At 43.1% G+C, this 16,473-nt stretch overlaps 1 protein-coding gene across 1 annotated transcript in view; it reads left to right on the top strand.

The window, feature by feature from the left end:
- LOC104577418 (SET-binding protein-like) overlaps window positions 1-7,613 on the top strand; it is a 128,109-nt gene extending 120,496 nt beyond the window's left edge. The window contains exon 4 of the mRNA XM_088537683.1: window positions 7,483-7,613. Coding sequence (XP_088393809.1) covers window positions 7,483-7,488 — 6 coding nt within the window. The 3' untranslated portion in view covers window positions 7,489-7,613. The remainder of the gene's footprint in view (window positions 1-7,482) is intronic.
- The last annotated feature ends 8,860 nt before the right edge of the window (window positions 7,614-16,473 follow it).

The raw sequence follows: 16,473 nt of genomic DNA, 5'->3' as shown, positions 1-16,473 counted from the left end.
TCACAAAGCAGGGTGAGAAGCGACACCCATTTCAGGCAATGGAAAGGAAAACAGCGAATGAGGTGGTTGGGTTGTGGTCACAGAGTAGCTCAAAGCCCTGCTGAGAACAGGCCTCGATGGTCTGAAATCTCATCCCGGGAGCGTGCTGCATCTTCAACGAGGTGCTTTACCCAGGCTAATGTGGTGTGCGAACCCATGGCCGGTGCCAAAGCCTGGGGAAGCAAGCGAGAGTCTTTCCGTTGGCTTCCGAGGGGCTTGGATTGCAGCCAGGTGCCCCTCTCTCGGTTCCAAGACAACACATCTTCCCTGTCTTTTTGTCAGAGCTCAGCACTGAGAGACGGAAACGAAATGTAGAGGAAAAATACCTGTTTGGTAGATAAGCAAACAGCACAAGGCTTCCTGTATTTTCCTTCCATTCCTATCACTGTCATCTCATGACTGTTTGGCTCTTTCTAGAGGGATTTTCTCTTAATCTGTCCTGGCGCTGAGCTTGCCTGTCTGTTGTCTTGGTCCCTCCTACCTATTTAAGCTTGCCCAGTTTGAAACGCTCTCTACTGCTGCTCCTCTCACTAGACCCCACCTTTTTCTGTCTATTCTCTGTTTTTTCCTCCCCTTTTCAGTTTCTTCCCCCCTCATTTTGCACCTTGGAGATGGAAATTCTTGCAGGATCTTTACCCAAATGAGGACTAGCCACAAGCTTTGTGTTGTGCCGTGTGTATGTGAAGGTGGGCAGATTGCGCAGAAAATGTAAAATGTGGCATTCATGGAGTGTCCTTCCACACGGGGTATTTCATTAGGACTGAGTGCCTTCCTGCATTACTGAGCAAGCAGAATGTCTGCTCTTCATCTCCAGGTCCCATCTAAAATCACCATCAAGCTCCTCGTCTTAAGAAACAGAGGGAGAGCTTTGCATCCCATTTCCATGCAGAGGGAACTGAGGCACACAAGAGTTTAGCGCAAGGTGCCATCATGCATCAGATGGTTTTGCCAGCACCTTCTTCAGCTTTTGTTTCTCCAGGAGGGACAACCGCCCTCTCCCTTTGGTGCTGCGACTCTCCCCAAGTGGAGCTGCCTGTGTTTCATAATGACTAAGTATTTGACAGATGAGCTCCCCCAGGGTCCGTCCTTGCAGACAAACTGTAAATCTAAGAAGTGAGTTGTGTTTCGGCGAAGTTGGCCAGTGAGTGAATCAATCAATCAGGCAGGGCTCAGAAACACTCCCACTGCTTCCGAGGAGATGTTGTGCTAGGAAGTGACTCCCTGATAAGGGAGGAGACCTGCTGTCCCTCTGCATGGGGCTCTGTGAAGGGAGTCCATGGTGATGCAGTTCTCAAGAGCAGCAGGTGGAGGAAGCAGGCGACAGTATCGGTCAACTTCCTTGGGAGCGAAGCTCGCAGGGGCTACACTTGGATGCAAAGTGAAGTAGCCAGACTTCAAACTGAAGAAGTCAGAGCAATTGCAGCCATGAACTCCATGGTGCAAATAGGATTCCTCCAGCTCCCACTACAGACCAAAGGGAGATGCAGAGCCAGGGGAACGATAGTGCAGCCTGGAGTCTTGTCTACCCTTTGCACATCTGAGCGAGGAGCTTTCTGCTTCTAGACCTGGTCTTCCTCCAAAGCTCAGATCAGAGGGTGAGGACCAGACCTAGGGAGTTGAGTGGAAATAAAAAGCAGAGCTAAACATGTCTCAGCATCAAGCCAAACTTCCCTTCCAGATAAAGGGAAAAAAAAAAACAAAACCCTCAACCCCACATATCACTCTGCAGGTTAATGTTTTTGTGCTGCTTTGATGCCTCTGGCCAACATTTTCACTGTCTGTAGTGGCCTGTGCCAGATGCATGACACTCCCCTTCTCCCACCCCCACCAGGCATCTAATTTTCTGGAAGAGGCTTTTAAATCAAAGGCTGAGGATGCTTTGACCAAAGAGTCTAGCAAGTTGAGGGAGAAGCATTTCCTGAGCACACAAACTTAGCCGTTATTAACTTTTATCAAATGGCATGAGAAATAAGCTAAAGCATATGAATGAGCATGTTTATGTGAGATTTTACTTAAAGCACTTCAACCAGCCTTTAGTAACATGGCCAGATGCAATTCTCACCCCTGTGTTTAAATTGCAGCATTTTAAGTTCCCTATTCAACCTGTGTGTGTAGGGCTTGGTTATCCTGCTTGGTAGCTTGAGCTGAGCTCTTGAAGACCCGGGAAGAAGAGATGAAAAGATTCAAGTTCCCAGCCAGGCCTGCTTCTCTCCACATGTTTTCCCTATGTTCCTTAGTTAGTGCTAAGTTCCATCCCTTCCTTTCAGGGCAGGTGGACAGGGCTGGGGAAACAAATCCCCAGGTTGCAGTCTGTAGACACAGGTCTGATCAACTCCAGAAGAAGAAAAGAAAAGAAAAGAAAAGAAAAGAAAAGAAAAGAAAAGAAAAGAAAAGAAAAGAAAAGAAAAGAAAAGAAAAGAAAAGAAAAGAAAAGAAAAGAAAAGAAAAGAAAAGAAAAGAAAAGAAAAGGAAAGGAAAGGAAAGAGCAGAGCAATCGGCTACATGCGAATCAGACAAATTAAATATCTGTGCAGTATTTCAAAAGAAAACATGGGTGGCATCAGAAATTTTTTTCCATCAACTGTAATAACACCAATTACTCTGCCAATTGCTGATTCCATCATTATTTATGTAGTGCAGTCGTTCTTCAGACTCTTGCCTGGGCTGATGGGCTTCGTTTATTCTTGACGGATCATCTGCAGCACTTTGCTCTCTCTCTTCTCTCTCTTCTTCTTGTGCTGTCTTTCTCCATGGGCCCGGCTGGAAGTCTAGAATAGTCCTCCTCCCCTGTGCTCTTTTGCAGCCAGAGCAGGGTGTGAGTGAGGGATGATGAGTCTTTGGAAGCTGAAGACTCTGCTGCTGTTTGGCGCTTCTCAGGGAGTGCAAAGATGGTCGTTCCCTTCCCCCTCTGCCACCTGGTATAAAAAAAATACTAGAATCTCCCGAAGAAGCTAAGTAGTTTGTTAAGGAATGTGCAATTGGGATGTGTTTGGGACAGTAGCTGTGGAGATGAGCACTTGTATCCCAGGGACAATCAGAGAGCAACCTCCTGTACCTCTATAGATGACAAAGACACACAAGCACATATGCGTGCATGCACAGAGCAAGCCTCCCCGGAAAGTTAACGGGAGCTTTTCATTCCTGTTTACGTTTAAGTCCATGGAAATTAATGGGTGTCTCTGTAGCCACTTTGCACAAGAGCTGTGATTCTTCTCCTGCTAATTGGGAAAGAGAACTAATCATGGGCATTTAAGGAATGCATCTGCTTGATTGACAACTTGAATGTAAACTGCTGTGATACCTACCAGAGATCTTAAAAGCTGGTTTAATTCCCTTCTCTCGTCATGCAGGTCAGTGCTATGGAGGGCTGGATGACCTCTTCTGCCCTCTTACCTGAGGCATCACGGCCTCACTAATTTTGAATCCAAGGTGCAAAACTAGTGAGGCTGTAGTCACACTGTCCCACAGCAGAGGACTGCCTGCATTTATGCTTTTTGTGCACCTGGTTTTATCTTGGCTTTTCTGTCCCAGGCAGCTGTTGAGAAAACATGAGAGCACTTTGGTCAGGGTGTAGCACAACTTGTTTCTAGCCATTCCTGTGGGGGAATGTTGGAGGCAAAGGTGCCCCAAGGAACATGAGATGACATACAGATTATCAGATAGAGGTTAGGATATCAGCTCTCTCCATTTGCACACTCACTCTACTTCTACTTACTCTAACGTGGGAAGATCAAAGCACAGGTAGGCTTCAGAAGAAGGGTGTGCAAAGATGTGCCCAGTGCCCTTCCAATAGCCTCATGCCCACTGCCTGGCAGCTCATGCAGTACTGTAGACTGCTAAAAAATGTAGGTGGATCTGGACTCTCTCTGTTCAGAGTCCAGTAGCAATATTTTTCATCCACTTTGCATTCATCGTAGCACAGCTACAATGGACACTTGGGACACCAGCAATAAGCCTTATTTTCTTGGTAGGAAACTAAGGCACAATAAAAAAATAACTATTTTTTGCAAGTCATAAAACTACTTTGCGATCAAGCTAAAAATAGATGAGAACATATCCTGCCTCTTGTCTTGCCTGCAGGACAGCCTTGCATTCAAAGGTTATGTGTGTGTGAACATTTGTAAAACAGTTAGTAATTCAGCAGTCAGTAAATCCATAGTGCTGTTCAGTTAACCTGCAACCAAAACAAACATTTTTAGTGTTTTGGGAATACCCAAAGATTTTCATTTTCAGAAAACGGTCATACCTGCCCCTTAGTAAATCAAGTTCAGTTGAGCTTGGCACTCTCACTAGTATTTTTCTTTTCTTTTTTCCTCCCTGCCCTCAATATAGTTATTAAACAGTATTAAAGGATCACGTCTACTTAATTGTGTGTGTGTGCATTGCAATATAATAAGTCATCTGGAGGTCAGAAAAGGCGGAGGGATTATAAAGCTAGAGCCATCTCTGTTGATATGGTTGGCCGTGGATTTATTTTTAGGGAATGACCCATTATCTTGCTGTACTGGAATGCTGCCTTCAGAGTCTGGTCATTTCATGGCCTGCATTTAAGGTTAAAGACTCTCACTGAATGGTTTGCCTGGCAGGTCCTTTTCCCAGTTTCTAATCCTGCTTGTTTGCAGGGTCATCTGCTGGGTAAGAGTGGCATTCATCAAAAGAGAAAAAAAAAAGCCAGGTTTTTCATTGGCCTTATTAGGGATTATACACTTTTGGGTTAGTAAATAAAATGCCATGGATTCCCATCTAGATGTGTTTTCCGTTGCAAGGTAGGGGAAGCCAAGCAATGGTATTTAATTGAGATCTCATGTGACATACTGCAAAGACTTTGGTTAGGTTAATTCTAGAAGACTTTTGAGACTTTTTTTACTCCTTTCTTGGATCAAAATAGTTGAATATAAGGTAAGAAAGACAGCCACCTACTATAATGGGAGACAGCGTCATTTGGTCAGAGGATAGGCGAAGAGAAGATGTGCTCTGTAGCTTCAGCTACTGTCTTATAGGCATTTCTGAGCGTGTATATCCCCATCCATAAAATTGGAACATTAATAATTCTCTATCTTGGAGAGAGTTGATAAAGTAAATTAATTACTGTTTGTAAAGCTGATTGAGATTCCCAAGTGGACAGTTTGGCATGTTCTAATTATTATTGTTATCATTTCCATTGAGGTTTATCTTCATATAATTAGCTTCCTGTATGTGCAAACAGGTAGCCTTTCTTAAAGTATTTGGGGGTGTTTGTCATGGGACAGATCCATGCAGAGCAGTGTGGCATGAAGCAGCAATGGGAATCACATCCGATCCATTCTCCAGCTTGTCTTCCTCGCCCCAAAACCACTTCCATCTCGCTGCATGGCTATGCTCTTCAGAAAGTCACCTTTCTGGCAGTGAACAGAAACAGCTAAAGGAAACCACTACAATTTTATGCAGCATTATATTTTTTTAATGGTAAATTATACTTCTGTCTATTCTCTGGAATAAAACCCAGAGATTGATTATGTCCAGTCCAGGGAGGAAAAAGGTTTTACGACAACTTTCATGTGTCACTAGATTAGGCCATCAGTTGCTGCTGGTTTTAACTTTAAATGAGGTCTCATACAACGTGGGCCAGTCCCATACTGTTTTAGTTTATGCTTCCAAGTCCTGTTGAGCTCAGGAATCCTGAGTTAGCTCATTATCTTCAAAAAAGTCAATAAAAGCTGAGGTTGTCATTACCAAAGATTCACTTGTCAAACACCTCTCCCACTTAAAAGTAGCACAACTGGAAGCAGAACAAAAAGACCTACTAAAATGGCACAGTTTTAAAAAAAGAACAACCCTTAAATGTTATGTAACAACTATAGGAAGTATGTTGTTTTATTTATGAATGTGGAACTCTGTCTATTCATTATTATTTCCTGCGTCTGGGTTTGTCTGCTTGGCTTTTTGTTTCTTTTCATAAGCAAGTAATAATTGGGATCGAGACATTCAAAGGAGTTTTATGGCTCTTGAATCACCAGCAACTTTTGCAGAGTTTTCATCTAAGAATAAACCTGCAGAGCCTGGGGAAGTAAACAAAAATAATCAAGTCAATGTGTCATAAAAAAAAAGGCTTTTCAACTTGATCTGAAATTGTGCTTGTCTACAGACAGTGTGTTTTATCCAACAGATTCCTGCTCTTCCTGATATTAGCTCTTACATGTCATTTCATAGCGTTTTTACTGATGGTTTCCCCTGGAAATTCTTTTTCTCTTCCATTTCTCAAATATTTGATCAGTTCCTCCTCTCATGGGCTTTGCAAGCATCTCAGGCTGCCAGGACTATTTCATTTTGCTCGCTTCCTGCATTTTACGTAGATGCAATGTGGGTGTCAGCTTTGAAGTAGTTTGTCCAGTCACTTTTCATGTGCATAGAGCCCAGAGGAAATGAGCACAGGGCTAGGAAAATATTTTTTAGCAATCTGAGGTACCTCAAGGTGGTCTCATCTCCATCACACTAGGAAAATAGAGATAGGAGAGAGACTCCTTTTCAGAACATATCCAGGGACTCTTAGACATGTGAACGTCTTTAAAGATGTGCCACTATGTTTCTGAAGGGGTAAAATGAGAGTTGTAATTGGTATCTATTTGGGTAGGAAATATGGGGTTAGAGGGGGGAGTTCGTAAAATACTTATTTAATCATCTTCTCCATGTCCAGCCAGAACCTGCAAATAATAGAAGCACAGCCAGGGTGCTTTTGCTTGCTAAGTGTTTCAGCAGTTTTCCCCATATTAGCTAATATAGTAGTGGAAAGAATTTTAGAACTACATTTGCAGGATTCCCCAGTGTTGCTATCAGCAACCTCCCAAATCGATCCATTGAGCTGGGCCTTTGATGTGTGATTAAACCCAGGAAAAATAGCTTTGTGTAATGTATAAATAGAAGAGAGAAGAGATAAAGGCGGTGTTGAAGTCAGTTGCTGACAGCTTGGCATTCGAACGTTAAAGGTGCATTCTACTATCTCCGCTTAAGAATGAAGTTCCTGAAAAAAAAACGCCTGCTCCCTTCCAAATTCCAATCCCCTGAAAATTAGCACTTTATTTACCTTACCGATGCTTTTGTTCAGGTGGAAAGAAAGTGTCTGCAAGGCTGACTTGATTTGTCTTAACAGCAAAAAATAGGATTAAAAAAAAAATAAAGTCTCTAAGACTGTGCTTCTATTAGATAGGGTTTTCTCTTTATCTCTGTAAAAATAGCATTCTTGCAGGAAGCCGTTAGGTTTACCCGTTCTTCTTGATGAATAGCTGGCATGTGAAATATAGACCTCTTGCATGTTGCAAAAGGTCAGAGTATGTGGCATGTTCTTTGAGCATCGGGGATAAGGTGCTCTGGCACATTTTGATTAACCTGACAAAAGGGTGAGATAATCCAAGTGGAAGCTACAGTATTTGAATGAACTTCTGCCATTAATGTCTGCCATATCTGCAGGTCTGACTGATCTCCTGCCAATTTTACCCTAGCGTAGCTCCGTGGCCGAAGCTGAGCTCTGTCCTGCTTTGCATCAGAAGGAAATTCAATTTCATCTTGAGGAACCCGAAGCAACTGATGCCAAGGGAGAAAAAAAAATCATTCGAGTTCAGAATTATAAGGAAATGTATTCAAGGCAAAAAAAAAAAAAAAGAGGTGAAATTATCCCTACTATTAATGTCTTTAAAAAGTTGGGCATTTAGTCTCACCTAGGCTAATCCCTGTAATACAAATCTGTTAAATTCCACCTTAACCTTATTTGGGTTTACTATGCTCACTGCTCTGAAGGGCGTAAATGAGCTTCAACAGCTTGTTTACTTCCCTGGTATGAAAGCGCTAACATATCAGTAGCAAGTGCATCCTCTCCAATGTCTGTTTTGTTGGACTTGTGCAAGGCAGGTTTTCCTTTCTTTTGAGGAGCCCAGTGGCCAGACCTTCCAGCTGCTCGATTAGGACTTCAGGCCAGGATATTTAATTATGTCCTGGCCTCCTCCTCTAACCAGATTATCCCAGTGACACAGTGGCTGCTGTGCCCTTGCAGTGCCCTGGGGCTTCACTCGCTGCTTTTGCTTGTGGTGACCCTGCCACCCATGGAAGGAGGGGGCCGAGGCTGGAAGGAGCAGGAAGATCCAGGGGGTTTTGTCTGAAAATAAAAGAACAATCTGTGTTTGCAAAAGCAGTTAGCTTTGGGATTTTTTTTTCATTGTCCTTGGACACCTGGGATCTTATAAATTGGGACCTTCAGTATTGAAGATCATGGCAAGCACAGAGATGGGCAGTTTCGGTAACAGACTCCTTTTTTCCCTTATTAATTCACCCACTTGGGGAAAGGGGTCTCATTTGCCATCTTTCACCATCCCCCCCGAGGCTACATGTTCGCTGCTTTCGTCACTGGTTTAATCCCAGCAGTATTACAGCTGCTGAAATGCCATGTTTCCAGGTGGACTTCCCTGGGCATGGGGGCACAGCTGTAGCTCTGGAAGCAAAAGCTCCTTTTGCAATGGAAAAAGCCCTTGGACCTTGTCGCATGTGGTAAGGTATCTTGGCAGGACTCCGTTTCCTCAAAATTTTACCAGCAAAATTGTGGGAAAAAAAATGTAGCACTGCCTAAAAAACCTGTTCATACATTGAGGCTAAATTCACCTAGTGATTTTGACTCCAAAAAAGAAGATTTTGAACCTCCCCCAACGTGATGTTATTTTCAAGGGAATCAATTTGGATTTTCATCCTGGAAGGCATACTTTTTATTGAGAAAGCTGGAAAAGGGAGGGAGGCTGAAAAAAAAATGAAGCATAAGTGAAACTGGAAAAATCTTTCTTCGGCCAGAATATGAAAGAAATGCATTTTCTACGCTATTTTATGTAGATTTGACTCAAAAACATATATTATTCTCTCAACTTGTTTCCTAGATGCTGTCACTAGTTCAAGTCACAAATTGATGTGTGACCTGCAGGAAGTGACAACTTCCATGAGACTGGGTTCACCCCTCTGCCAACCTGGTGTTTTTAATGGGCTTTGTTCATTAAACTTGCCTGGATGCTTTCAGAGCTTTCGGTGAGGATAGTGCTGTGTACATACAAAATCAGGAGAGAAACTGTCAGTCTTATTTGCTCTAATGAGACTTTGCTCTTAGAGAGGACATCGGCACGTATCCCATTCACTACTGTCACATATAAACAACTTGCAAGATATTCCCAGTGCTGCATTTCTTTAGTTAGTTTTATGCCTTTTACCCCGATTCTTTTTTATGATGCCAAAATTGTGCTTCCTTAATGCAAGCTGGTGGCAAAAAAGTGAAGAATTTTGGAATATCTAAGGCAGTTACTTTACCTTATATACTTTGCATCGATAGAGCCCCTTTCTTATGTTGCTGCTTGTTATATGGTACGACAGCCAGGCAGGCAACCAATTCACTGCTCGAGAACATGAGACGGGCTGTTCAGGTATGAAATAGGTGCTGAAGTCTGTCGTGGCAATGGAAAGCAGCAGTCATACATCACTGCATGACATCACTTTTCATCATCTTCTGCCAGCTGAGCTGTGATTAAGGCATTAGTAAAGTTTGTCAATTGTCAGATCATAAAACCGATCAGCAGACTTGCACGAAAACATGCAAATCTTTGAACACAAGCCAGGCCTTCAAGCTCATGCAGGAGTGAAATACAGACTTTCAGTTTCGTCAACCAGGGCCTCGCACAAGAGAAGAGGTGCAAGGAACAACCTAGTGCCATCCAGACATATCCCAGTTAAGCCCTATGATGACATCTTATCAGAGGAAGACACTAAGATATATTTACTGTTGTTCCCGTTTCCTAGTCTTTTCTTAGTGTTCATACTTTAGCATAAAACACGATGGTGTTTAACAGGATTAACTGCATTAACCTTTACAAAACAGTGGTTACTTGAAGTAACAGGCATGAGAAAAGGTGAGCAAGCTAAGGAGCATGACCCAGGAGCGAAGATGAGTGAACAGCAGATGCCTTTACACCAGCATTTCTCTGCTGTTTGTAATGTAAGAACACTTAGTCATTTGGAAGAAGTCATTCAGAGGAGCCCCAAGTTGTTTGATTTACAACCAGTTTAAAATGCTGCAGCACTTTCAAAGGGTATTTACCGCTTTCCTTTCCCTTGTCTGCTTGCTGGCATGTATGAAATTATGAGGGAAGGATTTGGGTTGTTACTGTGGTTTTACTGGTTTCCAGTTGTATTTTGCCATTTTTATGGATCCCTGAAGATCCATAGGCCACCCCTTGAGAAACAATGCCCTGGAAAGACAAGGCAGAAAATCTGCACGTAATGAATCCTTGAAGTTCCTTGACACTGTGGGAAAAAAAAGAAAAAAATAAATAAAAAAGGAGAAAGAGATGCAGGAAACTTGGTTTCATTGCACAAAGAACTGTTTTATTGCAGCAACAAATGTTCGCTTCAAACAAAGCTAGGCAAGTCTGAAACAGTAGTGCAGGGAGCGCATGGTGCTTGCGACAGTGTTGCCTGCCACAAATGCACCAAGCTCTACTCAAGGCGAAGAGCTTAGCACCACGAGCACCAAGCCAGCATTTCAATAAGTGTTTGTACAGATCTGTCCATCATTCCTCCACCTCCTCAAGGCATGAGAGGCAGTGTTTTTGTCCCTAATTTATGGGCAGGGAGGTGAGGCAGAGGCTTTGGAGGGATTTAAGAATTTATCTTAGAATTTGGGCTTTCTTGTCTCTGGCATCCGTGCTGGACCACCAGACTTCCTCTCGCATCTTTGGCTGCGTGTCTTATTAGGATGAATGCCTGACAGACTGACCGTCCAGCTGTTTTGCACCTAGTGTAGACGTTTGCTGCTTTGCACTCTCTTTTCATTAGTGTGAAGGACCAGAAAAGCTCATGGGCCACGATGCTTTGAGCCCATGGCAGAACACTTGCCCATGCTACATCCCCAAGGGCACTGCAGATAAATTGCTGGTCTGCTTCTCAGTTTTCACAAGACACCAAAGGGCAGCAGGATGAGCCAGCTGAGCTGCCATGGAAAGAAACTGTGTGTGTTGTGGCAACTGGTGTCCCTACAGTGCTGGATGGAGACTCATCTCAGACTGTAGATGTCTAAGCAACATTGCAAGGATGCAGCTCTAGCAATGTGACCTTTTCCCTGTGCTTTGCAGTTTGCCACAAGAATGGATTAATTGGAAATAATGCATGTTCTGGTAAAACAGATCTGCTCAGTGACGTGCAACCACTCCTTCTGGCCAAGCTTGGTTCTCTGAACACCTTGGGGCTACTCTGTTGTTATCCCTGTATCTCATACAGAGAACTCTGTCCCTGAATGACCCAAGCAAGGTGTTTTTGACAGGCTGGGTTACACGCTGCCCACTCAACTCTAGCTGTGGCAGCACAGCTAGAGTTGTGGCAGCTGTCCAGCTTAGGAATGCAGGTATTTGGGACTTCTCTGGAAAGACCCTGCTGAAAGATCTTGAGGGTGTACTGTACTAAGCATAAGCCTACTGCCCCCAGGGTTTGGAAGAGAGCAAATTCCTTCCAGGATTAGAGGATTAAGAAGCTGAAAAGTGATTCAAATTCTTCATTAAAAAGAAAAAAAAAAAAAGAGAGAGACATGAGGGGAAGCTCTTCAATGCATGCATCACTCAATGTGTTTTCCTTGTAATTAAAGGAAGTTATTGAAAAATATTTGAGGGGATTAAATGCTCAGAGTATATGTGCTGATCAAATAACAGAGGAGTCTGCATTCTTCTGAGTAATCAATGGAGAGACTTGAATGGGGAGGTTCAAAAGAGCACGGTTATTGTAGAAGTGCCATTGTAGTATCCCTCACCATATTGTACAGCAGATGGACAGGCCCAAGGGTTTTCCAGCAGGAAAACTTCACTAGGGCTGAAAAAAACAAGGGCCTAGAGTTCAGATGTGGGTATTTCCATGCCAATTGTTAAAATTTCAGGTGGGTTATTCTTGCCTTTCTGTCCCCTAACCTGCCCCTCTTTCATGGAAGCAAAATAGGAAAGGGAAATCTTGTGGGCAAGAAAGGTATATCACAGAGTGCACAGGGCATATCAAATGGGAAGGAGTCTTACTGTAAAGTTGGAATTGTAGTTACTGCTCTTTGCTCTTCTGAGGCTTAACTGTAAGTGGTTGTTATTTAGGTCTTAATTAAGAGATCATTATGTCCTAGAGACCTAGTACCTAGAACACATTGGGCCTGCAGTCTGTAACCCTGCACCATATACACCTCACTGCTATGTGTGTGTTTGCCCATGTTTTGTGTTACTCTATCCCAAAATCTTTAGTTTATCCTGGCTTTTCCTTTAGACATGTTGAGTGTCAATACCTCTCATAAAGTGTGGCTCAGTGGAGAATGGAGTCCAAAGGCAGTTGAAAGTCTATGAGAATTTGATGTTATCAAACTACTGGGAGTCAAATTTTCCTGTGTTACCGTGGTCCTTCTTTCAAGAGGAGGAAACCTCCTGCCTTGAGACAGAACTTGGCCCTAAAGTTGTTCTTCTGCCTTTGCTGCTGATCCGACACACAGTCTGGGGCAAGACACTTCACCTTGCTAGCTCTGTTCACATTTTACAATGCAGATTAGTGGCATCCACATCAATCCCCGGAGCATGTGTTCCGGATGGGCTCAGGATTCAGCAATAATCACACCAGAACGAGGTGACTACATCGAGCATTTATTCAGGTGAAAAGAAGCAAAGTATGGATAACTACTCACAAGATGATACCTGCCGGCAGGATACTGAAACTGAACATCCTCTCGAGCTGGCAGATCAGAGAGAGAGAGTTGCTGACCGGCTCCCACGGAGACAGCGTAGGCCTCCGAGTTAGGAGTTTCTCCTTCCCCCTGCTCTCTCCACACTGTCCTCTCTATGCCCAGTGCATCCTGGCACATAGGTTCAGTACGACCCAGGAGGCAGCCCGGAGGGTGGACAAACTCCGCCTTGAGTTGCACAACCTTCCCTCCTGGGTGCGCAGACGCGCACACCAGTCGGGAATCCCAGCCCTCAATTCGAGGGTCCTGCCTTCCTCCTCTTCTTCCTCATTTCCGGGTGTTTGGTCTCCAAAGCTAGTTCGGAGGATGTCTGCAGTCAAGTCGGCTACAAGCCCGACCGAGTGGCTGGCTTCAACAGGTTTAGGAGATCAGCTGTGAACCTGGCTGAGCAGCTGCCTCCATCCCCCTTATCGCTCAGCCCAGGTGGGCAAACATCTTCTTTCTCTGCTTCTCACAGGAGATTTTTATGACCTTACAGATCATAAAAATTTCCACCTCCTATACAGCGTGTGAGGTTTAATTCATGCTTGAAAAGTGCTTTGAGGTCTTCAGATGAAAGATGACACGTAATTGTCCAAAGATACTGCCTTATTCCCCTTTATTGACCTCATGTAAAGATGTTCACATAGAGTTGAGGGAAAACATCACCTCCTCTCCTCTCCGCTTCTCGCAGTTATTCCCATGATTTGCTTTCAATAACATAATAACTACAATGTTCAAAAAAGTTCCTTTCCCAGAAGAGTCACGTCACCTAGCACCTCTTTTTTTTTTTTTTTTTTTTTCATTTGAGTTTATTCCTGATGCTAATTCTCATCCTTAGTGTCCTGTGCCACAAAGGGGCAGAACTTGCCTCACAGCTGGCTAGGCAATAAATGTAATCTTCTCTGGGTCTTCTTTTTTAAAGGGAGGACTACAAATGTCCAAATCATTTGGGGCAACAGGATGGTCCATTGAGAGGATTGTTAGATCAAATACTTGTGTTCAGTTCAGTGTCCTTCCACAGATTTCCTGGGTGACGTTTGTCTTAAATATGTTATGTCTTTTAGAGATAAATAGATTTTAGACTTTGGAAACCTGTGATGGTATTCATCTGACTGAAGGTAGATGTCTGCATTGTAGATGTGAACCTCCTACCTGGTTACTCCATGTTTCCTGCATGGTGAGTAGGAATAGCCTAGTAGGAGAGACACTGCAATATCTAGGACAAATTGATCTCATCCTAAGACAGATCTCTAAAATATGGCAAATGAACTGCATCCAGAAAGTGATTATTTCTCTCTCAAGGGGATTTGGAGTGAGTAGGTCAATAATCTTCTAAATTAACTCTTCAGTGTCTGAGAATATAGGACCATAGAAGTATGGCAGAGTTGGCCATATGGAGTGAGACCGGTGCTGGAGCTCATCACCTTTAAAGTACATTTTCTCTATATTTTTATGTATTTCTGCAGCCAAGGTGTTCGCTATAAAGAGGTTACACACACCCAGCATCTGACCCAGCATCTGGATTGCTGATGATCAGAGTGAGACTTCTCAGAGAGAGGGCAGGACTCCACTCCTGCCTCTTCCCCCTTGCAAAAGGCTGCTGCATCCCTCTGAGATGGATGTCTTAAAAGGCCAGGATCTGAGCTTGAGAGCTTCCTGGATCCATCCTCAGGTGATCTGCACCGACACGCGGCTGTCCTTGCCGTGTGCATGTTTGTCTTGATGCTTCATCTAAATTTCCTTCACTTTAATTACATTACTTCTTAGGCTGTCTGCAGCGAACAGGAGCCCATTAGTTCCCTTCTCCAGGGTTTGGCCACCTCTATTAAATCAGTCTGGAATTTGATCTATTCATAAAATGAATCAATTTCAGACATCCCATTATCCTCGTGCTTCTGCCTTGCCAGCAATGTCCAAATCAGGATGACTGTGTCCTAGCCCATTGGTTCGAGCCTTTTTAGGCACTTAAGAGTAAACTTACTTACAGGGATCCTTAGCACACTGACTAGCTGAAATGAAGTTAATGGATGCTCTGAGAGTCAGTCGTGTTTATTTTGGCACCTCTCTATGCAAGTAAAACTCTGATTATGGGTATCTGCATAAGAAGACTGAAGGACTGACCTTTTTTCCTTTATTTATTTGTTTTTTTAATGGATACCTTTTTGCCTGATCAGCCACGCATCTTTTCTCTTCCTCCTCCTGAAAAAGGCACTAGATGGCATAAGCCAGCATCAAAATTTCCCAGTGATCTTTTGTTTAACATTCAGTAACATCATGCATCTGAAAGGCTGAACTGACACTAGGGGTGTGGGATTTTTTAATAAGCCAAATCATTGTTTTCCTAGGTTGCCACTTAAAAAAAAACTCACAGTCCAGTGTGCGTTGCAGGTTGCCAAGCAGTATCAGTAGGTGCTGAAAGTTAGCAGAACTAAATACAAAGTGATCTGTGGATTCCTGTATCTGATGCCTTGGAAATTAATGGAGTAGGTATTTTTTTAACCTTGCAATTATGGTTAATAAAATAATGGGTGAGGAATGGGTGAAATGTTTTTTTTATTATTATTATGTATTTATTATATTTTTATTTGCATTTGGCTCCACAAACATGCTTAAGCAAACTGTCTCCTTTGGCAAAATAGTTTGGGGTGGTTTTGGAGACCTTCAGTCAAAAAATATACTTGCAAAAAAACAAGCTGCCAAGGAGCAAATACTTAACTTTTCCATTTGTTTTCTTCTTTGCATGGAGCGTACATGACAAACCTAATTCATAACTGCTAATGTTGTAGTTAATGTCAACAGAGCTATAGTTGGAAAGGAAATTACCCGGACTGTCATAAGTTCACATCCTTTTTGTAATTTCTTCTCCTGGACAGATTGCTTTTCCATGACGACAGACACTGAAACAGATTGACTTGCCAGGCAACCCGGAGAATCATGCAGTAAAAATCAAGCCATGGAGTTCTGTATACAAAGAAATTACCCATGGAAAGTACCCACCACAATGAAAAAAACAGAACAAAACCTATGACCTGGTATGTCTGGTTAAAACTAGACAAGCACAAATTGCAATTAAGGGGCAAAAAATAAATAAATGGACCAAGCCAAATTTGGGTTCCTGAGGATTTGCTGGCTTTGGATATGAGGGGAGGCTTTCATGGATTATGTGATTTAGTTGAACTTTGCTGGACTCCATGCAGGGATCAACTAGGATAACTGTGTGGTCTGTAGTGTGCAGGAGGTAAGAGTAGATGAAGGCAGTCCAGCCTTTCCTTTGAGCCATGATGAGCTGTTTCAGTGCTCTCTCAACCTCAATTTGGCCAACGCAAATTGGGATCCTATTGCCTGCTGCCCTACATCTTGAAAAAAAATTGGTACTACAGAAAATTTACATACTATGCAATTAAAACAGCTTGGGTTTTTTTTTGCACTGGGAAAAGACAGCAGTGAATTCCACCAGGCTGCAAAGGGTATGTGAAAATCATTAGGAGAAGGCGGCTTTAACCAATGAGACTTATCATGATAATAAGTTTTAGGCTTGGTAGTCAGTAGTAACAGGGTCAGTGCCTTAGAGAGTAACTCATTGTGGAGTGCCAAGGAAAAGGAAAGTGATTAACTCAAACTTCCAAGGGAAAATGAGCAGTCCACAAGTTCACCACTAGATTGCCTGTCTTTTGTCTCTCTCTCCTTCACCAGTGGAA

Source organism: Tinamus guttatus, unplaced genomic scaffold (genome assembly GCF_059628265.1).
Source record: "Tinamus guttatus ecotype Peru unplaced genomic scaffold, ASM5962826v1 Tinamus_guttatus_pri_ptg000847l, whole genome shotgun sequence".
Lineage (NCBI taxonomy): Eukaryota > Metazoa > Chordata > Aves > Tinamiformes > Tinamidae > Tinamus > Tinamus guttatus.
The sequence above is the reverse complement of the archived record's forward strand: the minus strand, read 5'-3'. Positions and strand labels throughout refer to the sequence as shown.